Source organism: Meleagris gallopavo, chromosome 5, assembly GCF_905368555.1.
Source record: "Meleagris gallopavo chromosome 5, MGAL_WU_HG_1.1, whole genome shotgun sequence".
Lineage (NCBI taxonomy): Eukaryota > Metazoa > Chordata > Aves > Galliformes > Phasianidae > Meleagris > Meleagris gallopavo.
In genome coordinates, this window is record NC_139408.1 from 56,016,973 (window position 1) to 56,041,479 (window position 24,507).

At 40.1% G+C, this 24,507-nt stretch overlaps 1 protein-coding gene across 2 annotated transcripts; it reads left to right on the forward strand.

The window, feature by feature from the left end:
• Window positions 1–960: 960 nt before the first annotated feature.
• Window positions 961–23,242, forward strand: DLGAP5 (DLG associated protein 5). 2 transcript variants are annotated; one of them, XM_010712114.4, is made up of 20 exons: window positions 961–1,058; window positions 3,595–3,845; window positions 5,505–5,713; window positions 6,166–6,258; window positions 7,807–7,891; window positions 10,048–10,146; window positions 11,259–11,329; window positions 12,977–13,242; window positions 13,590–13,708; window positions 13,791–13,920; window positions 14,299–14,384; window positions 14,826–14,986; window positions 15,526–15,618; window positions 17,110–17,329; window positions 18,347–18,578; window positions 18,931–18,988; window positions 20,513–20,624; window positions 21,060–21,109; window positions 21,386–21,445; window positions 21,974–23,242. In XM_010712114.4, the coding sequence occupies exons 2-20, from the start codon at window positions 3,605–3,607 to the stop codon at window positions 22,094–22,096; spliced, it is 2,508 nt and encodes an 835-aa protein (XP_010710416.2). In that variant the 5' UTR covers window positions 961–1,058; window positions 3,595–3,604; the 3' UTR covers window positions 22,097–23,242. The 2 variants fall into 2 exon arrangements, with proteins under 2 accessions (XP_010710416.2, XP_010710417.2); XM_010712115.4 differs by lacking the exon at window positions 21,386–21,445.
• The last annotated feature ends 1,265 nt before the right edge of the window (window positions 23,243–24,507 follow it).

The following is a 24,507-nucleotide window of genomic DNA, read 5'->3' on the forward strand; positions in this document are numbered from 1 at the left end:
ACCCACTTCTTGCTGTTTCCATTCACTGTAACCGTGTTTGAATAAAAATTTACTGATGTTTTACCCTAGTGCCATTAGGAGATGCTGATGGCAAGATATGGCTGTTGCCCAGCGCTGACCACTGCACTCAGCAGTTCCCTGTCTGGCCATACTCATACAGTGTCTACATTTTTTTGCAGCGCCACCAAGTGGCTGATTTCCTCATCAACATTTCTGCATTTTTATTGTGATAAACAAGTGCAGAACAAATCACCTTGCACGTGAGTGGCACCAAACACAGTCACACAAGGAAGCTGGGACACTGCTCTTGGATTTATACTCCTGCATATGAGAGAATGAACATGAACGATACATAACAGGCAAGGAATATATTAAGTTTCTCAGAAAATCAAGGTTATCCTTGACATAGCTGAAAAATCCTACAGTGCGTTCATAAGTCTCAGACAATACTTTATTCATGCCCTTACAGGACAAAGTTACCTCAGGAATTCCTAGTGCTATGGTGGCAATGCTCCAATGTCACCTTCTTTTCGCTCACAGCACCCTCTGAGAACATCAGTGCTTTTCTGTCACAACACACAACAGGAACAACGCCCCCACACCGGTTCCCTGACGTGGCAAGCACGGCAGGTAGGCGTGTGCTGGCAGCAGGAGCTTGGCATGACTCCTCGAAAAGCCTAAGCGACGTCCTGAGGGCACAAACCCCCCACCCAAGCCGCTGAAATGACGATAAAAACCCCACAGCCCCTCAGCCCGGCGCCATCTTACAGCGCCTCCGCTCCTAGAGGTCCCCACCCCGCGCAGCTCGCCAACCAATGAGCGGCAAGCGCGGGGTGGGGCAATGCTCAGCGTAGCCAATGAGCATCAAGCATGGCGATGACGCTGACCAATAAACAGCTCACTCCGCGAGTTAGGCTCTGCCCATCAACCGTCCGTTAGGAGCGAGCCAATGAAAGCCCGCTGATTGGCCGGGGCTGGCCAATCAGAGGCGCCAGGTGAAATTTGAAAGCGAGTGGAGGCGGCAGCGCTGAGGGAAGCGGAGCGGCGGGGCCGGGAAGGTATGGCGGGGTCGGCAGCGCGGGAATGGTTTGGGAGGGAGAACCTGAGGCAGCCCTCAGGGGAGCTGGGAGGCGGGTGATCCCCGAGGATCCAGGTCCTGAATCGGACCGCGTTCCGACTTTAAAATGATATTTGTGTTTGCTGTAATGTGTAAGCACTGGAGCTAAAATAGATTACTGCTTTCTTCCTGTCCTTCTTTCTTAATCCAGGATGTGGGATGAGGGTATCTTTGTGTTAAAAGTGAGTGGGGAGCTCTGTTTCTACCTATATTGCATTTGTCTTCAGGTTTCACACGATCGTGTCTACAGGATTAATTGTTTAAAAGCAGGTAGCTCGCTGTTGATGCTTATCCGTGGCAGAAGGACCTGAGAAAGCCTGTAGTACAATAGCTAGAGCAGCACTTCCTTAAAATGAAAGACAAAGCATAAAAGTCCTTGAAATGTGTTAAAATCTTTGCCACAGTACAAGGCAAACACAGGTTTTTGTAAGCTTGTCTGATACCTAACAGCTATTGTATAGGTATGGTACCTTCCACAAATTAAAAAACGTGCCTGCAGTCTGGATAGGCTGCTGTGTTTATAGAGAACAGATAAGGAGACTCAAACATTGGAAATTTGACCTGTAACTTGTCAGAGTCCTGAGGATTCCCTGTGTATAATAGCATGTGTTGTTTCTGACAGCTCAGGCAGAAGTTTCATGATCTCTGCTCATAGTTTGGTACATTTGGATGGTATCTCCCTGCTTTGCTCCCCTGTTCTTTGCCAGGTGGTTGCAGAGGCCCAAGCCTAAATGCTGCTACGGAGTAATTAAAGAGATAAGGAGAGAATCATTCTGATGATAACAAAGCCAGGTACCATCCTTGGGCAGATGGACTCCTTGAGTAGCTTGCTAGGTGTCACAATTCTAAGGAGGAATCAAATAAGGTGAGAGTCTGGAGGGATGGCTCTTGCAGGATTGATGCACCCAGTATTTATCATAGAATGGCCTGGGTTGAAAAGGACCACAATGATCATCTAGTTTCAACCCCCTGCTATGTGCAAGGTCGCCAACCATCAGACCAGGCTCAGAAGTGAGCAGTTGGGATCATACACAGACAGTTAGCTTTTAGTTGAAAGAAATGTCCATTTAGTTTGGATAAACTTCTTGGCTGGACCTCTCAAATATTTAATATTATCATCTTTACCACCACGATGTCCACAGAGGATGGCTGTAGAGTCTAGATGGTAGCTGCTGCTTTTAGGAATGGTTTTCTTTTGGTGGGTATAAAAAAAACTGCCTATTGTAGGAGATAGATAGTAGAGGTATACTTCCACTAACTGTTTTCTGAAGGGCTTTTAGTAACACCATAGGAACTACTAACAAGATCAGCCCAAAGATGATTATTGGAGAAGTTCATGTATTAACATTCCTTAATTGCTTACCTGTAAATTGGGGTAAATATGACCTGTGAACTACGGTAGACTCCATCTGGTCATTTGCAATCCTTAACTGACATCTTTAATGAATTTCTGAAAGTTGGAACATAAAATGAAAAGACATTAACCAACGAAAGATATTAACCAGTCAGGTGGTACTGACATGCACCAACTCTTCCAGGATCTTATGGAAGACATCTGGTCTCTGACTTGAGTACTTTAAGCTGAGTTTTGCTTTTTTATTTCCATTTGATCATTTAAACTTCCTTAAGCTGTTTTGTCCTCCTGCAGCGCTAAGCATATTGGGGAGAAAAAGAAGAAAAGCATAGCCATATAGTAGATTTCTGACTCATTCATTGTCTCTAATATCTATCCCAAGCCCTTCCAAGGGCTGTGCAAGCCCTGCTGGTGATGTGCAACTTATTCTGGGCATGGATACTGCCATGAAGTTGGGCACAAGGAGCTGCCACTGCCAGCCCCAGAGCACAGACTCACCTTATATTCCTCTCCCAGGAAGCATGAAAACTCTCAAAAAGGCATCAGTAGGGTGCAGGGAATCGTGCTTTTTGCATTGCTGCGAGCACAGCATGTACAGATCAACTGTTGCTTTCATCAGGTCTTCCTCAAGTTAAAAAAAAAAAGTAGGGAGAAATCCTGCTCGGAATAAATGCTATTGTGTTGCAGTTGCATCCTGGAAACTCAATTAGGAACCAGAGCCAAGTACTCTGAAGCATGACAAAAATGCCTTGCCATCAGATAGGGCATAATGTAAATGCTTAGTGGCAGTGTTGCTTCCAAGTATTGTCCTACAACCTTGTCATTTGCTTGCTTGTCTCCTTAACAAGAAAAACATCTGTGTTGAAAAAAGGCTAGTTCAGTCCCTGGCAATGACAAAGCCTTCCCTCCTAATTCTGTCTCAGAGTTGTTGATTACTTAGCAAGCAAACTAGCACCTTGAATACATAAAATGAAGAGTCATTGCTGAAACTGTCAGTTGTACGTGTACCAGAGAAAATGCAGAAATGAAGAATCTAGATCCACCTTTGTGACATACAAACTTGACTAAAAAGGGCAGAACAAACCATGTCTCCTTTTTTCCTATCGTTACGATTTTTGTCCAGGATAATCAAGATGGCTGCTACCTCCCACTTTGTCAGTCGGTACAAAAAGGATTTGAGTACAGAAACCATCAGAACAAAAGTCGCTCGCAGGAAATCCATGCTCCAAAAGGAGAACAGACACAAGTTGTTTGAAAAGGGCAGACAGTTTGGACTGACAGATGTCAATGTTCAGGTGTCAAAAACGAGGGGGATTTCTCAAGTAAGTGGGGCAAGTGAAACGTGCTCGCAAGAAAACAGCAGTTTGAAACAGAGTAAGTAAAGCCTTGTTATATAGCTTTTTAATGTGTTAAATGTGGCCCATGCTTTAATTTGTAACTATTACTCTTTGTAACTATCAAGAAAATAGACTTAATACCATCCTTTATGGCTCTAGAACTATTTTTTAGTCTTTACTTAATTTTGTCCACAGTATCCTAAGGAAGAATGCATTGTGCTGTTAATATTCACTAGAATGGCTTTGTTGTTCAAGAAGTGAATGACCTTGATCTATAATCTCATCTCATCTAAGCATCTGTTACATGCTTAAAGAGTGGTTAGAAATTGGCATTTTACAATTTTTATTTTTATTTTGCTCCTTTTTGTTAATTTCTCCTTTCTCTGGGAAAACGAGTCTGGCACATACTGGATTCTGCCTGTATGGCTCTTCTGTGTGCTGATGGCTAAAGAACTAAGTAACTCTGTAAATACCTTTAAAGAGTTCTTTAGAAATATCTCCACATTCAGTATTTTGATAGGAAAAAATAATTGAAGGAAAGACTCAAATCCCTGTGGAATCGCATCAAGTACAGAACTTGAGAAATTACAGCCTGGTCATCTTTGATGAACTTTAACGTTCAATAGGTTTGTTTTGTTTTTCCAGACAGACACGTCACAAGGTTTTGTTCTCTCACATTTCATGTCACTTACTCTAAGCTTCCAGCAGACTTCAGTATTTGGTCTCTAAAGCTGTCCTGATCTTCAGCTTCCAGTGATAATTACACAACTGCAGAGCTGACTGTAACTCATTGAACGTGGCCATGCAGTCTGTACAAGTATTTCAGTAGAGAAGCTGGTACAAAAAGCTAATTGATAAACTAATGCCAAGTGTTAACTTTAGTACTAGTAGCCTTGCAGGAACAGCCTGTACACTAGAACATGGCATGAACTTGCAGCACTTCTAGGATGCAGATTTGAGGACGCGTATTTGCAAGCTGGAATTTATCACTGAATACACTGCAGAGAATTTAGGCTTTTAGCAAGCTGACAGATCATGTGTTTGTGTTATAAAACTTAAATTGAAAGTATAGGCACATACTCCAGACAGTCATTTTATAGAATCCTAGAATGGCCTGGGTTGCAAAGGAGCACAATGCTCATCAACCCCCTGCTGTGTGCAGGTCGCCACCCAGCTGCCCAGAGCCACATCCAGCCTGGCCTTGAATGCCTGCAGGGATGGGGCATCCACAGCCTCCTTGGGCAACCTGTTCCAGTGCCTCACCACCCTCTGGCTGAAAAACTTCCTCCTAATATCCAACCTAAACCTCCCCTGTCTCAGTGTAAAACCATTCTCCCTTGTCCTATCACCACCCACCCTCACAAACAGCCGTTCCCCCTCCTGTTTTATACTTTTTAAGTACTGGACGGCCACAATGAGGTCTCTCTGGAGCCTTCTCTTCTCCAAGCTAAACAAGTCCAGTTCCCCCAACTTTTCTTCACAGGAGAGGTTCTCCAGCCCTCTGATCATCTTAATGGCCCTCCTCTGGACCCACTTTAAGAGTTCCATGTCCTTGTACTCTTCTTGCTGACCTAGTGTGTTCATCTTGGGTTTTGGAACATTTTTCTGGCAGTTCTCCAACTTGCTTAGTTTCTGACTTTTACTTGGATGAAAAATATCTCCAATGTGTAATAAATCATGTCTATCTTTACTTCAGAACAATCTACAGATGCAGCCACCAAGAGGGTGAATGAACGCAGGGAAATGCTTCAACGCTATAAAGAAGAGAAGGAACTCCGAAAACTAAAAGAGCAAAGAGAAAAAGCAAAGAAGGGTGTGTTTAAAGTTGGGTTATATAAACCTACTGCATGTGGATTTCTTTCACTTGCGCCTGAAGTTCCCACAACAACAAAGCCAAAAGAAAAGGTAATAAGAGTAACATTAAATACCTAAATGAATCTTATGTAGTATATGACATTGAAATTTATGATTATGTAAACAGTTTTATGCAAGTTATGTGAAGTAAATATAGTATAAATAATTCATAAATATTTTGTAATAAGGAATAATAAGGGAGTAATTTCATTCTTTTTTTTAACAAAGCAGGAAATATAAGAGGTGTTAATTTTTGTACTTATGACTATGGCCTCAGTTCAAAAAATAGTGATTCATCTGCAAATAAAAGCTAAGCTGTTTTAGAACTGCTAACTTGTTTGTATTTAGCCCATCTGATTTTTTCAAATCACTCACTTGATATGTTTTGACTCTGAAGTGCACAGACTTGTTGCTTTACCTACTTAGGCTTCTTGCTCACTCTGGCAGTGATGGAAGGGAGGGAAGGGAGTATGTTAACCTTGTTTCCTTGGGGATGTTTCCAGGCAGCTCCTGCTTTCTCTGAGAGGATTACTCGATCAAAGGCCAAGAACCAAACAGAAAAGGCTGTGATATCAACTGCATCGAAGCCCTCTACGGTTTGTCCCTTAAATGAACTTTAGTGAATAAATTGGGAGAAAAAGATGTGATTATCCTTGAGCATGTGAATCAGGGTTGTATTCTGATGTGAAAAATGATACCTCCAAGCAGGTTTTCCTGATGAAAAGGGCAGATTAGGTCAGAAAAGCTTTCAGCAAGCTGATAGAATTTATTGTGATGATTTGAGCATTGTGTTGAACTGAGCTACAGAGTTTGATTAAGTCAATACAGAGAAAAGTGCGCTGATCTTTCAGGTTCCTTTTTCCATGTGAAATATTATTGCAGTCAGCAAGGAATGCAAGTAAGAATAGAGGCAGTAATGAGACTGAAAGTAAATACTTTGGCTTAGAGAACCTGTGAAGCTCACCTGGATGCAGAAAGTCTTTTGTGAATGCAGATTATTAAGTCAGTTCTTTTTCTGCATTACACTGCAGCTTCAGAAAGTTGAACCCAGCAAATGGACTGCTTGTTACACACTGCACGTTTTTGCTCTCACAGTGGGGAAGAACAGTTGTTCTTAAAATTCAACCTAAAAATATTATTGTATGTTATGCCATCTTATTTAGCTACCTGTTTAAAGATGTGATTGAGATGCCCATCAGACCCCGTAAGTTTGATTTCATGGAGCCTGTAGTGACAGATCTGATGCACAAAACTGTTGAAATCTTATCTATTTGGCATCTTAATTTCATACAGATGAAATATTTAACTTGTAGAATATTTTACCCCACGTTAATGTATGTAAGACTATCACTGCCAAATTTATTATTTTCAACAAGCTGGATATGAAACTGTTTTATTTTGAAAATTTCCTATGCAAGAAGATCTTTGTCTTGTGCTTTCCATCTCTTCTGGATAATAAGTAAGTAAAACCAGTGGCTAGAAGTCCAAGAAGATGTAGCAGTTGTGCGAATTTCCATTTAATGCTGCAGCCTTCAAGCCTTATAAATGAAGATGTATGTTGTTGGAAAGCAATTACTGTAGCTATCACTCATGATTAATCTTTACTGCTAAAAGTTGGAATCAATTCACTGTTGGCATATTTTACTAGGAATCTTGATAGTCTCATGGTTTTATTTGTATTAAAAAGTAGGTTTTCTGAGGAATTTCATCTGCAGTAATCTGCAAAAGGAGCTATAATTTGCATCTAGCAATCTTGCCTTATGTAATTTGAATGCATTTGGAAGGTTTCCAATCATGGCTGCGTGAAGGGAGAACTGAGTTAATTCTGATCTTTTTTTTCCTGAAAAGTGGCTTTTAGATCACATAATATGTACCAAGATGCAACAATAATTACCGTCTACTTTCATAGTAAACTGAATAATTTTCTTCATTCTGTTAGATAAAATCTTAATTAGTTGGTATTTTAATATCTGAAATGAGCTGTTTTAGTTATCCTTAATATCACTGGCATTTTTAAAATACCTTTGCTCTAAATTACCTGCCTTTTGTTTTACTGGAGCCTAGGAGAGAAAGATGAGGAAAGGAGCTGGGCTACTTCATTTTGGCAATCCTGGTGCTTCATGAAGTGTGATATTCCTTTGTAGGTCTGTGCCAATGGGCAGAGCGTGCGCCCCACGCAAGCAGGACGTAAGCAGATGAGTACAGACAAAATGGCTGCAAAGGGGAAAGGTACGAAACCAGAACGATCCCACATCTAGGTCTGAAAGGACATGGCTGGTTATTCTTTTGAGCCAGTAGTTGTAGCACTGTGAGAGTGGGGCAAGGAATGTTTTTAGGAAAGATCCCCCGTATATATTGGGGTTTAGGGAACAACGCAGTTTTTAGGATGACAATTTCTTGCAATTGGAACAAAGGCAACTGCTCAAAGACTATGCATCATGTGACTGTAGATATTTTATATACTTGTAGCTTCTGTAGACTGGGGGAGATGGAATGCAGGATATTTAATGCACTTGTGGTCACTGATGATCACTGCAGGAAAGGGAGGAGAAGGTCAATAGGCAGAATTGCATGGCTGGAGCTGTACAGAGCTTCCTATTTACCTCTAAGGGAAATATCACATCTTGCTGCTGTTATTATAGATTAAATGACTTCATCTGGAAAAGACAAGAGATAGCTGATATAAGTAAAATGTGAATTTTGGTATTAAGATATCCCAACAAACAGCTAATTATATGAGCTGCAAATATTTTGAGTGAAGTTTGATACTGTGCAGTAGTTATGCTATTAATGCTACATGAAACTGCTTGCATAACATGACATTGAAATAGGTTTAGAAAGAATAGTCTTCTGGTAGAGCATGTGAGCATATAGCACAGAGAACAAGAGCCCCAACTTCTGATGCAACTGATGTCATGTGTAACATGTAATGTAACTGAGTGCATGTGTGATTGTCTGCTTCCCTAGATGACAAGCACAATCTGTTGTTTTCAGATTTCAAAACAGCTCCTTCTGTATCTGTCTAGCTGTTGCACTTCCAATGTGAAGACTCCATACATTTCTTGAGAAAACAAAACAAAATCAAACAAAACCAACCCAAGCTATGTCTGTTTAAGCAAGTAGGGAATGCATTTAATAACAAATTCTTCCTGGTAGTGCTGCAATGTCAAGGCTTCAAGTTTTTAATGCTAAGAATAGTTAACACATGATATTCTGTAATTCAGTGTGAAGTTATTTTCACATCACCATGTAATTAAGTCAGCAAGCAGCAGATGTCTATTTAAATAAACTTCATTCATGCTTTCAGTGAATGCTGAACAGATTTCTCATCAGCATTTGAATAACAATTAAAACATTAATTTAGATTAATCACTAGATTTGATAATGCTTTTGGGGAATGAAGAATATGCATTACGTACTTAAACACTAGTATGAAAATGTCAGGGAAGTGTATGTTTGGGTAAATCCAATGTTATGGTTATTCTGCAAGTAATTTTTTTCCCAACTTGTCAAACAGCAATTCTGTGGAAAGCAGAGCAGCATTTTAAGAGACAAATATCATTAACAATAACCAAGTGGAGCTACTAGATTTCCTACAGATATAGAAAGGCAGAGCATGAAATAAAGAGCTGTTAAATTTTTCTGTGCATGTTAATGCTATTGGTTTTGAAGGTAATAGGAAAAGGTACTGAAACACGTGGATGAAAATGATTAAGATGGCAATGTAGTGCATGAACATGAGTCATATTTTATAAAAAAAAAAATAATATTTCAGGTATAATTAAAATTAAAGGATACTTTAATGTAATTTAATAAATTCCCACTTTAGAATGCTTTAATGTAATGACCAAGGCATCACTGGGTGTTACAGAGTTGCTGAAGTTTCCAGCTGTGCAGATAACCATCAGTTATTCCTCCAGAAAGCTTCATCTGAAAGATAGGATGATGTCAACACTATGATTGCAGGAACGCTGAGGAGGGTTCCTTAAGCCTTGTACTTAGCATCTGGCACTCTGATATGTTGGTCTTATCATGATACTAGAAGCACTGCTGTACTGTGAAGATGTTTTCTGTCAAGGTTCTGCAGAGCATCGCCTTGATGCCAAGGCTGAGCTGTGCTGTCTTTATTTAGCACCCCTTGCACAGAAGTGACAAAACCACTCCTCTTGGTTCTGGTTGGTGGCCCTGCCTGTGGCAGCAGGGTTGGAATTTGATGATCCTTTGGGTCCCTTCCAACCCAAGTCATTCTGTGATTCTAACAAACTAATACAACTGATAGTTACTTGTACAGCTTTCTGATTACTGCAAAACCAAAGCTTTTAATTATACTACTTAAGCACATTTCCTGAGCAAACTTTGAAATCTCTGGAATTAATATTTCTTAGTGTTGCAGCCTTCAGCCCAGACAGCATCAAATGTAAGAATCACCAGAGCAGCTGCCTCTGCAGCTAGACAGGTGCCAAAAACAACTGCAGCTACTACTGGTAAGTGAGGCAGTAAGTATAGTCCATGTGGAGCTGATATCTAAGTATTTGATATGGTGTACAGAGGTGTCCTAGCTGACACTGTGTGTGTGAGTACTGGAAGCAACGTGTGAATTTGTACTGCTGTTAAGTTCACTGTCAAATGATATACTAGGACAGCGTTGTCTTTAGGATCTTGTTTATCTCAGACACTCTGTGCTCTAGAGATACATATCAGCTTGTTCTGAGCTGGCTTAGCACACTACATACTGCTGTGTAGCATCTCTTTGCAATAGATAGACTAGAGCAATCATGCTAAATTGTCACATAAGAAAACGAGCAAATACCCATGACTTAAAATCTCACCTGAAACTCTGGAATATTTAAATAATGATGTTGAAACCAGTGTTGGACAGTGTGCTGTAAAAATCCACGTGTGTGGATTATCATTATCAATATAATAATTATAGATTGAAAGAACAAAAAAAAAAAGCCAGTTTGGTGTATTACTGCTTAAGGATTAATAAGACTCATAAAGAATAGGTACGTCTGGACAAGATGGGAGCCCATGTTCTCCAACTCAGGATTTTTTTCTTCATGTTTGCTTACTCAAGCAGGGGAATTTGATGGTTTAATGAAGGGGATATTTTTAGTAGTATGATCTTGTCCTCAGGGTGTTCTCCAGAATGATTTGCAATATCTGTTATACGTGACACAAGTAATCCCTAGGTTGTAAGTGCATACTGTGATAGTATTGGTTTTGATCCACCTATAGAAGTCCTGTGCCATGCATAAAGTCACAATCTAAACTCATTTGACTTCAGTCTCTTCAGCCTTTAAGGAAATGAGGTGACTCTTTTTAAGCACCTGACAATATGTAAAGGCTAATGGCTTAATGAATCTCTTTTCCCAGTGATTTATCTCTTATTAGACTGTTAAATCCTAGGCTAGGTTTTCTTTTGAATGAACACTTGTAATTAGGTATCTGCCCTCTAGCCCCCTCCCACTCAAGAAGCAAAGCCATCTCTCCTTGTCTTTAACCACCAGACTTTTGCATCAATCTTTTGAAAACACTGGTGAATGATTCTTTTAATCAGATGTGTTTTGACCTCCTAGAGTTTGTTTCTCTTCAGGTAACTTGTCACAGAGAAAGCCAGCAAATGCAGCAAAGCAGAAGAAAGCAGTCAAACCTGATGCCATAGAGGTAGGTCATGAAATATTTGAAATGGAAAAGCAATAAAACTGATTTAAGAGCCAGTAAAAATAGTAGTGCAAGTGTTTCTTAAATATAGTTGTACTCGTGTGTCAAAGTAACAGGAAGCTCACTAATAGATTTTGGGACAAAACTGTACTTATCTTGTATTGTGAAAACCTAAGGCTAAATTTGCTTTGCAGGTATGGATGACTTGTTTACCAATCCTCAAGTTTTGGACAGTGATTTAAATTTGAGATCTTGTGTGACACATCTTTTACGTGATGTTTCCACTACTTTAAAAAAAAAAAAAATTACAAAGACTTTTTTCAGTTTTCTGGTTTTATCTAATGTTTATGAACTTCATAAAGTGCATTTATTCTTGCAGCTTACTCTGAATGTATCCTTTCAGTGATTAGGTAATAATGTGAGCCTTTAGAGTCTGAGGATTAAATGCATGTTCAGTTTTTGAATGCCAAAAATATGGTAAATATCATAGGGAAAAAGATTCCCAGCTATAATTAAAGATAGTCACTATTGTTATCCCACTGAAAATGCAAACCAAACTTTACTGCTTCTGTGTAGAGACCACTGTATTTGAATTCAGTGTGTCCTCCAGTTCAGGTTCCTGAATGATTCGTGTATGCCTTCATGCCCTGACAGTCCTGTGCAGAAGCATCTGTTTACTTCCCCCTCCCTACACTCCACTATTCCCTCTCACTTAGTGCTTCCCCCACACCTCCCTTCTCCAGTCCTACTTCAGCAACTGCAGCTGTGTACAAGTATTGTCTTAAAGCTGGTTTATTTGTGCAGAAACACTGACAGGAGGTAAAAGGCACTTGTATCTTAATTCAGGTAAGGACCTCTTCACAAGCAGGAGTTGCTGGATGCTGCCAGGTGTATCCTTAGTCAGATTGCCACAAGAAATCTGTTAAAATTCAAAGCTTGCATTCCAAGCAAGGGTATCTAAAGTATAACAAAATTTCCAGTGTCTTGAAGATGCATCTTTTCTCAAGAAACAGTCTCAGATCTTTTGGCTGATTTGAGCTAACAATATCTCAATACAGGTACCTCAGAAATGTTCTGAGTAATTGTCTTGTCACTCACCTCATAGGAATGTGAACTTTCTTCTCTTTCAACAACATTCTCTGCTTTTAAGTGCACTTATATTCTCCTTTTCTTGGGCTGCATTCCTCAACTATCAACCTTTTTTTTAGTTTGTTCTTTAGCCTTTAAGTTAAGTTGTGTGTATAAACTGATTATTCAACAAGCTTAGTTGGATTTGGAGCCAGTATGCTACTGAGCTCTTGAGGAGCTTATCACCTTCAAGCATTTTCTTCTAACAGTGAGAGAAGCATTTGCTTCTTTGAATTACTGCTCCACAAGGCCAGGTGTTTTGCTGCTCTGGCCCCTTCAATGGATTATTACATTCCTCATAGTCAATTGCTACTCCTGCTGTGAGAATGATTTGCAGGTGTCAAAAGCTACTTGGACCTATGGTAATTCAAGACTTCTGTACATGCACACTGCTGTAGGAAGCAATTTACCTGAATCTGTTCCTTTTTTGTTGGCTTTCAAGCAGTCATCTTATAATTCTGCTAACATCTATTAGTAAACACTTTCTGATTTGGTAATATGGTGCTTATTTTGTTTGTGCAGGTAATTCCTTTTAAACATGAAGTGAATGAAAATGCTCCACTGGACCCAGTGATATGTTCAGCATCAGAACTTAAACAGGAACAGACGTCTGTAGAAAAGAACAATTCTGCTCCTGGAAGACCCAGAACACGCTCCTTTGCACCACAGAATTTTGTGTTTCAGCCCTTAGAAGGACTAACAACTTACAAAGTTACACCCATGACTCCTTCCAGGGCAAATGCATTTTTGTCACCTGATGCCTTCTGGGATTTTTCCAAATCTCCAGTGTAAGATTCTTGCTTCTAAGAACCTAAAATGCAATGCAACTTTTGTGATGCTACAGAAAAAGTGGTCTTTCTGTAGTGAGATTCCATGTGTAACGAGTTGTTGAAACACCTGATCACAGTTGCTGTTACTGCTTCATCAAAAGTGGCCTCAATATAGCAAGGCAAACTATATAATCAATAATTCTTCCCATGCTTTATTTATTTATCTATTTTAATAGGAATAGCTTGTTGTGTGAACCAAAAATAGGCTTCAGAATTTTGAGGTCTTGTGTGTTTGGTCATATTTGAGGTCAGTTTCTCAACGTTTCTTAAGTATGTCTTTTTTCTTTTTTTTTCTTTTTCCTTAGTAATACAGTTGAAAAATCCAGTGAAACCAAGGTACAGGAGTCTAATTTTAAAAGTCAGATTTCACCTTCTGATCAAGATATTCAAGAACAGCAAATGACTACAAGTTTGCAAGGAGAAGGTATCAAGTTCACATATGGTTTATCACTGTACCTTTTTTAATTTGTACCAGATTCTGAGTAAATGTCTTTTATATTTCTCAGCAAGCAAATCAGATAAGGAGACTTCCATTCAGAGATCCAATGAAACAATTCCTGTATCTACAGAAATGGCAGTGACTGAAACAAAGTCAGATGATATAAGAGAGCAAGAGCACGATGTGCCCTACTTCAGGTTTGTGTCTATTTGTTTGCCTTCCTGGTTGTCTGTTCTGGGTCCTGAACATGAATAACAACTTGTAAACAGTAGCTTATAATGGTTGATGTCTGTCAGTAGCAATTTTGGTGGTCATTCATTGCTGTCTTTCCTTTCCTATTGTTAGTGCAAGTAAAGAATATAACATTCTGAAGACTAATGCTACATCCTATGTACATAAAGCTTGAAAGTAATATAAATTACATTACAGCTAGTCTTAACTGAAGCAATCTAATGGGTTCTGCCCAAGGACTGTGTAACTTGTCTGAAAGCAAAAGGGTAATAATAATTAATGGTTACAAATAGTGACAACAGTTGGAACATTCTCAAATTACTTTTTTCATTATTTATTTCAAGAAACGTTCTTCAGTCTGAGACAGACAGACTGATGTCTCAGTGCCTTCAGTGGGATGGAAAACTTGAGCTGGACGTTCCAGAGGATGGTAAGACTGAGCTGTAATAGGCATAATTAGAGCACACTTTACTATCTCCTAATTTTAAATCTTAAGTGTAATGTTTGAAGTGACAGTAGTGAATACTGAGCTGATAGTAGTTGATGTTGAAGTGCCTATTGCAATAGCTTTTCTGTAAAAGTATGTTTGAATGCATAAGTTTTAACAAATACATATAAAGGTTTTAACTTGCCTGTGCTTTTTTATCTCAAAGACTTGCAGAATTGGTAGCAATTTTTATTTTTTTTTGAAAGGAAGGCTAGAGGATTTCGGTGGAGAGATGGGCTGCAGGTAAACTGCATTGCAGGTCTGAATTTAGTTTAAACAGCAAGCAGATTCCAAACTCCACAACTGATATAAATAAGTAACTGAAGAATGATGGATTATTCCAATATCTTCTAATTTCTTCCCTTGTTTTCTTGCTACCATCAGCTAAAGATCTGATTCGCACAACAGTTGGTCAGACAAGACTGCTTGTAGCAGAAAGGTTTAAACAGTTTGAAGGACTGGTGGATAACTGTGAATTTAAACGGGGTGAAAAAGAAACAACATGTACAGACTTAGATGGATTTTGGGATATGATTAATTTTCAGGTATGTACTTGCAGGTTTACCTACTATAATAAATACACACGACGGAGGTATTTACACGCAATGCATTGAAACTACTTTATTCATTTAAATATTCAGACTCAGATTTTTCTTTTTCTGTTAAAAACATCTGTCCTTGTTTAACATTTTATAGCAGTGAATAGTACCAGCTGGTCTGCTGTGGTTTTACAACTCATGAACCAGTTAAGCAATCTTTTGTAGAACCAGTTAGTGGAAAAAGATGTTTTACTTATGCTTACTATATCTCTGGGGGCAGTTCAGGTTTCTTCTGGTCATCTGCTGGTCTGCACAGAATTGTAGGGCTTGGAGGGAACCTCTAGAGATCATAGAGTCCAACCCCATTGCAAAGCAGGCTCCCTACAACAGGCTTTATTTTGCTTTGGTGTTTGAAGCTGAAGTATTTAACAAATATAAGCACTGTGCATTTCATCTAACTTCCTAAACCAGTGGGTTTTTTTTTTTGTGTGTGAATCTTGTAACTCTTGCAAATTAAAGTTGGACTTCTCTGGGATTTCCAATAGATTGAAGATGTGAATAAGAAATTTGATAATCTGCAGAAGCTTCAAGATAACGAATGGCAGCCAGTTGCTGTAGCAGGCAAAGAAGTTGTCAAGGTATGTATGGCTCCTAAAGCATTAAGATACAACAATGTACTGAGATATTTAAAATAATTTGTAAGCTATTGGAGTAATGAATACTTTTCTTAAATGTGAGGTCCTTCTAATGCCCTGTTTATAGATGTTGATGATGATCAAAAATTCAGTGAAATTCTTCTCAAACCTCACCTTCCTTCCTTGCATCTTGCACATGTGCTCAGGATTGGTGCTTGTGATACTAGTTGCACCTTTCTGTTGGGAAGATTAGAGCTAAGAATTAGCAATGGCTCATGGAGTCCTTGAACTCTTTGTTAGTAAGGCAAATGAGTTAAATTTGGAACAGAAATTTACCCTTTCTCTGAGCCACCAGTGTTGGCACTGATGTGTCACAGGAATTTAGAAGTGACTGACAGTTTTAAGCAGTGAGTGCTAAGTGATAATGGTGACTTAGTAAGGTAGGACCATGGGTAGCTAATCCTCTGAGCATAAACAGATCTGATGCTGCCCCAAATGTGGGATTGATTATTGCAGAATAGGCTTTAAGTTATTTTATTGATGTTTTGGTTTGGAATATAGAATCGTAGAATGGCCTGGGTTGCAAAGGAGCACAATGCTCATCCACTTCCAACCCCCTGCTATGTGCAGGTCGCCAACCAGCAGCCCAGGCTGCCCAGAGCCACATCCAGCCTGGCCTTGAATGCCTGCAGGGATGGGGCATCCACAGCCTCCTTGGGCAACCTGTTCAGTGCCTCACCACCCTCTGGCTGAAAAACTTCCTCCTAATATCCAACCTAAACCTCCCCTGTCTCAGTTTAAAACCATTCCTCCTTGTCCTATCACCATCCACCCTCACAAACAGCCATTCCCCTCCTGTTTATACTCTCCCTTCAAATATTGGAAGGCCACAATGAGGTCTCCCTGGAGCCTTCTCTTCTCCAAGCAATATGTAGTGGTTCTTAATGACTCAGCATTAAGAATCATATTCACATTGCCTAAACTCCATGCCATTCCTTGAGGCTGCTCAACTGATCATAAAAATGAAGATCAATAAGAAACACCAAACGTGGAACTGGAAGAAGTGTAGTCTTACATCAGCTAACCATAAATGTCTCAGCTGTAGTTACGGTACATGACACAAAACTTCCTTTGAAATATGAATGCCAGGAGAGACTTCACTGGTTAACGAGTGTCTGCCCTTGAGTTACTTTATCTCCATGCCACTAGGAGTCCCTGCATCCCACTCTTTTCAAAAACAGTAACTACAGCAGGTAGAAGAAGTTCTAAGGAAAATCTATACCAAGTATTTCTGAGCTGAGAACTTGGTGTGAGAAACTGACTTAAGACTGTCATTGTAAATGAACCTTGACAGCTAAATGGCAGTCCGAGACTTTCTGGAGATAAACAGAGATCTTGTCTCTAGCAGAGGCCTGTTGTTGTCTGTGTCCAGCAGCCTCCTGGATGTTCAGGTGCAGCTATTTGTCTGAAGCTTCTATTTTCTTTCACTTTCAGAAAAAGACTGTTCCAAATATGGTCTGTAAAGCAAAGCTGGGAGCAGCTGGAAGGACTGCTGCCCGAAAGCGGCTCGCTGCTGTAAAAGCAGCTATGAGGGATAAAATGAAGCATGATGGAGTTGCTGATAGTGCGTATCAGGATAAGCAACCAGAAGTAGAAAAAGTGGTTTTTGAAGCAGGATTTTTCAGAATTGAAAGCCCTGTGAAAAGCTTTCCAGGTGGGTGCAGCTTAATCATTATTTCTCTGACCTGAAAATGCTGAAGAGATTTGAACCAAGCTCACTGGAGACAGATTATGTTGTTTATACTGGATATAACTCCAGTGCTAGGCACAATTAACGTTTCATCTAATGATTTGTTACGTCAGGGAACCAAAGTAAACTGTTCTGCATGATTGCCATAATTGCTCAAATCAGTGTGATGTGAAATCTTTACTTAGATACAGAGTTAAAAGCAGTTGGATCCATTTTTTTTCCTTAATGTACATTTAGCAATGAAAGTTTAATCTGGGCATTCCTAGACTTAACAGGCAACACGTTCAGAGTCAGTGCAGGCTGATGGCCTTTATTTGTAAGATAGGAATTGGAATTAGTGTGAACTAAATTTTGCTGTCTTCGAGCTTGCAAATACAGCACATCTGTAATGAGAAGTCATGTGCAACAAGACTGTAGTATATTCCCATCTGCTAGGAAAGCTGCTGGAAGCTTTTCTTGAACAGAAGCTCCAAATAAGGCTGTAATTTGGGCATTTATCTTCTTGCAATCTGTGAAGCTAGTGCTTTCTGTGATCCTTGTTTGACAGCTGCTCTGCTTCTCTCCCCCATTTCAAGTGCCAAAGATGATTTTAAGTTTCCAAAGATTTTCTCTATGAATGTTATAAAAATCAATTAGGAATTTATCTTTTTTAATTTTATCAAGATTATATAATATGAGATATTGAATTTAATGACAACAGCTTCCACCATGTAGATTTAATGACAACAGCAAATCTCATTGTTTCAGGTTCTTTGTGAAGGAGTGGTAGTGCTAAATTGCTTAGCTGGTGTTAAGGTATTTGTAACTTGATGTGCTGGCAACCACACCAATATTTTTTCAATTTCTGCTTGCAGTGTACATAACAAATATAATATTTATATAAAACATGCAAGAAAAAGTGCAGTATTACTAGCTAGAATCCTAGCAATTTCATCTTCTGGAATTTGCTGCTGTAATAAAACAATAAATGCTCTTTTTCAGGTTCACTTTCAAAGACGCCTCGCAGATCATCCCAGCAAACTTCTGAAGGTCTGACAGCTCCAAGATCATCCAGAAGAGCTTTGCTGCAGAGCAGTTCTGTGCCTTGTAACCCCGAGGATACAACTGCAAAACAAACACCAGCACTGCTCGAAGGCTGCCACCCAGCACAACATTTGGAAATGCACCCATTTCCCACTGAAACAACTCTCCCTGGTGGTTTTCTTGAACAAAGGTAGCCATGTTAAGGCAGCTTTTAATTGAGCTTTGTGCAAATAGTTGTCCAGTTTTAATTAGAAGAATTAAAATTAATGTCCATTAAGTGTTAACCTTCTTTCAGCGTGGGAGGGACAAAGGTTGTGAAGTCATTCTGTCTTTTCCTTCCCCCAAGCAAGCTTTAAGAGCTTTGCCCAGATGTAGTCTCACATTGCAGGGTAGAAGTTTGGGACTTTTTTTTGTCCAGAAAATTTTATACAGCTGACTTGTGCCAAAGCAGCAAGCATAATTGGAGAGCTAATTTCAAATCAGTTGTACATGTCAAAATCTTTTGATTGAGAAGAATGAAAAGACTGTTGTTTCTCTTTCAGCATTTCCCTAGTTGCAGAAGAACACAATCCTGTTGCTGGCACAGCAGAGAGGACTAGGGTAAGTCATGCTTGGCTCATGTATGTCCTTTAAACATCTTTCTACTATTAGCTGAAGACAAAGAGTGACAGATATTCACGTCTTAAGTGGGTAGACATCTTGATTGATTATCCTTGTGTGCAGAAATGTGATTTGATACTTCAAATCTACCTACTGCAGCAGCCCTCATTGCCTGAGGAAACTCGGTGCTGTGTTCAGAGCTTTTCCACTTCCTTCCTGCCCTGTCCCACTCAGGATAAGGGTGCCCAAGTGCCCAAACCTGATTTGCTGGTTTCACAGTTGGTTTTTATTAGCCCTGGGTACTTGGATATCTGATCAAACATTCAGAATATCTTTAATGTTCCTCAGCATGAGGCTTTTTCCTGTTCTGTAGGACACAGATTAGGACTGCTACAGCTTTCTTGCGTTCTCTCTATTTTTGGAGCTACCTTTTGGAGCTCTTGTTGGCTCTGCTGTATGATGCTTATCACTTGTCCAAGCACTGCTCCTTCAAGCCCACCTTCTAATTTTTAGATGGATTTGCATTTGGGGGCTAAGCCTGAAAGAAACAATAGTCTCTAGCTCTCTGGGTCTCTGTGTTGCCACATCAAACCACGAGGCTATTAAACTATTCAAAGGTACAGCAAGAGCATTGTTAGTAACACAAGCATCAGAGTTCAGAAATCTGTGTCCTTATATGTCTGTGGGCTTGGTGAGATGCCAGCTTCTGAGTAGCCATGAAAGTCCAGAATACAACCTCCATAGAAGTTCCTTTCATTGGGAATGTAGGGTCTTAATTTTTGTTACTTCTTGGATCACACTTGGATACACTGCTGCAACAGTCTTTATATATACATGCATGTGCACACATACATGCTTGTATTTTAAAATCTGTTACTATTTGCTCTTTTCTTTTTACTGCTGCTTTTGCAAGTCACATGAGAAATTACTTGGTGGTGGTGCCACTATCTGGGGAATCTGGCAACCTTTAACATTTGGTATTGCTGGTGGTATTTTTCTGAGGTAAAGTCTCATAAGAGAACAACCTCAGAATGCTTTTTGGCACTTTAAGTTCAAAATCCATTTGTGGAAGAATTTCTTTATATACTCTTTAAAAGATAATCCCATTTATGAGAGTGCTTGGCAAATAGTTCACGAGGAATAAATCACAGTGTTAAGCTCACAGCTTTGCTTTTCCTGACCTTTGTACAAGCTGAAGTTCAAAAGCTCTCTTTCCTAAATTGCCAGTAAGACCTGTAGATGTCATATATGAATTGTGTTCAACACAATACAGATGTGTTGGTTTTTGTAAACTCACTTCCCTTGAATGTCCTGGTCACCTTTTCTCCTTTGTGCTGCATCAAAGCTACCAAACTGCCTTTTACAACAGACAAAACAGAAAAGGAAGCTTCCTGGTGTCATTCAAACTGCTTTATGTCCTCCTGATTGCACTGATGTTTTGCTTCTGGCTCTCTGGGAAGCAAACACAGCTGACATCTGAGCTCTACAGAGAGTTAGGAACAGTTAAAATTCCTGTTTTTTCAGGTGCTGGAAAACTGTAGCAGTGAATTAAAAGTAGTGGATGACATGGAAGTGATGGAACTATCTGCTCCAGAGCAACTGGGACAAGATATCACCATGTGCAGTCCAGAGAAGGGTATGTGCACTGGGTTCGGCTTCACTCAGCCTGGAGAACCAAAAATGCACCAAATGGGTACATATCTTCAAGCAGTTGCAGTTGGTGATATTGCTAGGTTCTTGTGTTTATTCTACAGATTTTATAGTCTAAATATTATTCTTTGAAATCACTGCTATTGTAGCTCTGTTAGTCTGTGCATGCTTGTAGCAAAACCTGTGTTTGTTAGTGTGACTTATCTGTGCTCTGCACGTGAACAAACAGTTCCCATCTCTGTTCTATGTAGTCTCCCCGTGGTACATGAAGCAGAAAGTTGATAAAAGAGGCTTGCAATAGAAATAGTTGCAAGCTGATCTGTTTTGCTTCAGTAAAAGCAGAAAACAATACTGTTTTTTCAGCCTTAGCAATATCAGACTAACCTTCAGAAGAAAATAATGAAGTGTTCTTATTTTTCAGATACTTTGTTGAGAGATTTGGCTTCCATTGACAGAAATCCTTCAGATACAGTAAGTTGACCCTTAAGTTTATTTGGCTACAGTCTGCTTGTTACAATACCATTAACCTTTTCTGCAGAATCAATTTCTACATGAAGTAAATTAAGCTCTGGAGGGTGATGTTATCAAACCAAAGCATACAACTTACTCTAATAAATGTAGGCCACAATTCCTTGTCCTGGCTCACACTCGTTCCTTGTTGCACATGTCAAACATAGGACAAATTGAGACTTGTAACAGAAGAATGGCTGATCATTAAAATGACTTTTCTTGTGGATTTCCTTGTAGGTATTTACTAACATAATGAACCACCTGACCTTTTCCTTCCACTTACTCAGAGTTTTCCAGGTCTGTTCTATCCCATTTCTATAGTTTTATCTTCTGCAGACAGAAGCAATATTCAACAAGGAAAAACAGATGTACAAAAGCTTTCAAGTAGCTAAAAGAATTTGGTTATACAGCTTTCTTGGCCTCAAATAGGAAAAAATCCTCTTTCACATATAGATTACTGCTTTAAGTAATGAGTGCCTTCATAAAGGACCACCTACTGGTTCCTTATTTTCTGCCTAGAAATAAGTTTGCAGATTCTTTAGGAAAGCTACGGAACTTGAAGTGGTGAATGACTTTTTCAAAGCAACATCCACAGTTCCAAATACCACATAAAGACGTGAGCATTTTTGCATCCACCAAACTGCTGTAGATTTCAGGAAGGGTTTCAGATCTTCCTGGCAGGTCTTTGCTTTGCATGTTCTGGAACTGCAGTGTGTCCATAGGGGGATTTGCCATTAGCTTGTTTTGTGTGTCCTTGCATTGCTGTTTTGTAGAGCAGATACCAGTTGCTTTTGAGTGCTTATTTCCCACTGATTTCTCCCATAGCCCATGCTGGATGGTGAGCTTCCCTTCACTCCAGTCAAGAACAACGTCCAGAAGTTTGCAGCAGCTGAAACGTTCAGTGACCTGATTGTATTTTCTCCTCTTTCTCCCTCTGGAGAAAAATGAATGACTGGAAACTTTAAATGAGTAAATTAAATTCAGCAGAAAACAGAGGCTGTCTGGAATACCATCTGCAACCCTTGAGCTGTGTTCATGACACCTTTAGTATTTTCTAGTGGAACTTGGTAGAAAACTTGCTAACATTTCTGCCATGAGCAATAATGCAGTCCTGCACTGTGCATATTGCTGTGCAGTTTGCTGGCTGTACCTCCTGCATCCAATGAATATATATTCTGACTCCAACCTGAATTATTCTTCTTTGTGTATAACTTCGTGTCTTTCTTGTCTCCTTTGAGTTATAAAACTGTCCACCTCAAGTCTTTTCTGTCTTGACCTTAATTACTTCATGAGTTGTTTTTATAAGAGATGGGATAAGGTTTGTGTAACAGACATTGTCCATTAGCTGCCCCTATTTCTCCTCCATTTGTGATGAGGGCACCTCAGAGGTGCCTGTTATCTACCCCAAAGCACTGCTTTGTATTCAGTCAGTGCTGTGAGTGTGCTGTTGCACCCTTTAGCTCCAGTACTCCGTACACGAACTGCACCTAATCAGTAGATGGGATGAGGTTAGATTCTTTCCTTTCCTGTGAGATTTTTCCTATTGCCTAACAATCACTTGCTTTGTAACAGCAGAAATTCAAGCATTTCAGTCAAATAATACCTATTCCTTACACTGTATTAAATAGGGATGGATTTTTGAAGATGCTCAGTGGTGAGCTGTGCCATTAAGTACCTTCAAGCTGAATTCCATTTTCTTTTTCATCTGGAAGTCTCTTAACCACTCTCCTTGAACATTTGGCTCCTCAGCCTCCTCTTGCATCTTGCTCCCTATGCATTCTCTCATCTGGACAAATATATTTAAGCACAAGGAATGTGCCAGTTCCTGCTACCCTAACATGGAGTGTATGTGTGGTAGAGTACCTCCAGCTCTTATATTTTTAAGAGGTGCCTGATTAGCCTGCTTCTTGTAATGCTGGTCTTTGTGTGGTACACACGTTCTTCCACTGGCCTTTATTGTCAACTAAGCAAATGTGACACAAACCCTTCAGCAGAACGCATTGTCATTACATCTGGGGCTTTGTGTTTGACTGCAGTTCTAACTTGGAAGTTCTGTACTGATAGCACTGAAATAAATGGAGGAAGCTGACCTGACCCATGTTACTGTGTGGGAATGAACTTCAAAAAGATAAAAGGCAAGAGCTCTTCACAGAATCATAGAATGGCTTGAATTGGAAAAGGCCTCAAGGGTCATGAAGCTCCAACCCCCCATCACAGGCAGGGCCACCAACCTCCACATCTCACAGCAGCCCAGGCTGCCCAGGGCCCCATCCAACCTGGCCTTGAACACCTCCAGGGATGGACGGGGCATCCACAGCCTCTCTGGGCAGCTGTTCCAGCACCTCACCACTCTCACAGAAAACAACTTCCCCCTCACATCCAACCTCAATCTCCCCTCCCTCAACTTCAAACCATTTTCCCTAGTCTTGCTGTTATCTTCCCCTTTCCAAGAGTTGATTCCCCTCCTGTTTGTAGGCTGCCTTTAGGTACTGAAAGGCTGTACCTCTTGTCAGTGTTCTCTACTGCAATAACTAGTGGTAAGAGTGGCTCTACTAGTGGCGTGCTGGTCCTAGGCTAGACCTTTGAACACTGGGGTTACGTGGAAACTCTATGAATTAATAAAGCAACTGTTACAAAAGGGTATGGGATGCGTCAAAGAGATCCTAAACAACTTCAATAGTGGCTCTTACATTGTTGTTCTGCAGACAAGACTGGAAGAATGTTCCCTCTGCTGTGAGTCATACTTTATTTACCAGCGTGACTCATGTGATGAACTTGCCAGTAAACCTCCACCCCACCCCTGAAACTGCTCTTGGCTGATGGGGAAGTGATGAGGTGGGAGAAGCACCACAGGGCTCATGATCTGTGTGATGGGTGTGCAATGTATGTATGGAGTGCATCTCCCTCGGGTTGGAAGTGTGACAAGGATATGCAGATTTGGGCCACTCTAAGCAGCTGTGCAGGCAAAACAAGCCTTTGGAATGGAGAAGGGGGGAAGTTTTCTTCCTCCAGCCTTAGCCCTGAGCCCCCTCCTGAAATGCCTTGTTCTGATCAGGATCAGACACTCTTGAGTTTTCAGTGTTCTGTAGTGTTGCTTAGGTCATTGAAGTGGCACTTTGTCACTTATGCACAAACCTTCCCAGCCTGGCCATGCAATTCCTACTCTCGTGTTTCCCCTTTAGAGAGAACCAAAGCACCACTTTGCAGCACTACTTTGATATAAAAAGGAATAACTGCTCCACTAGCAGAGGAACTGAGGCTAAAACATTGATCTGTTATCTGGGACTTCCAGCAGTAATCTTCAGCCCTATCTTAACTCATTCATAGGACAACTGCCTGTAGGCTACGTACAGCTTTCC

Bases quoted from the DNA above. Each gene is read 5' to 3' on its own strand.
- DLGAP5 (XM_010712114.4), top strand. From the start codon at position 3,605: ATGGCTGCTACCTCCCACTTTGTCAGTCGGTACAAAAAGGATTTGAGT. The intron at 13,243-13,589 runs GTAAGATTCTTG...CTTTTTCCTTAG, and splicing joins GATTTTTCCAAATCTCCAGT to TAATACAGTTGAAAAATCCA. The intron at 18,579-18,930 runs GTAGCCATGTTA...TTTCTCTTTCAG, and splicing joins GGTGGTTTTCTTGAACAAAG to CATTTCCCTAGTTGCAGAAG.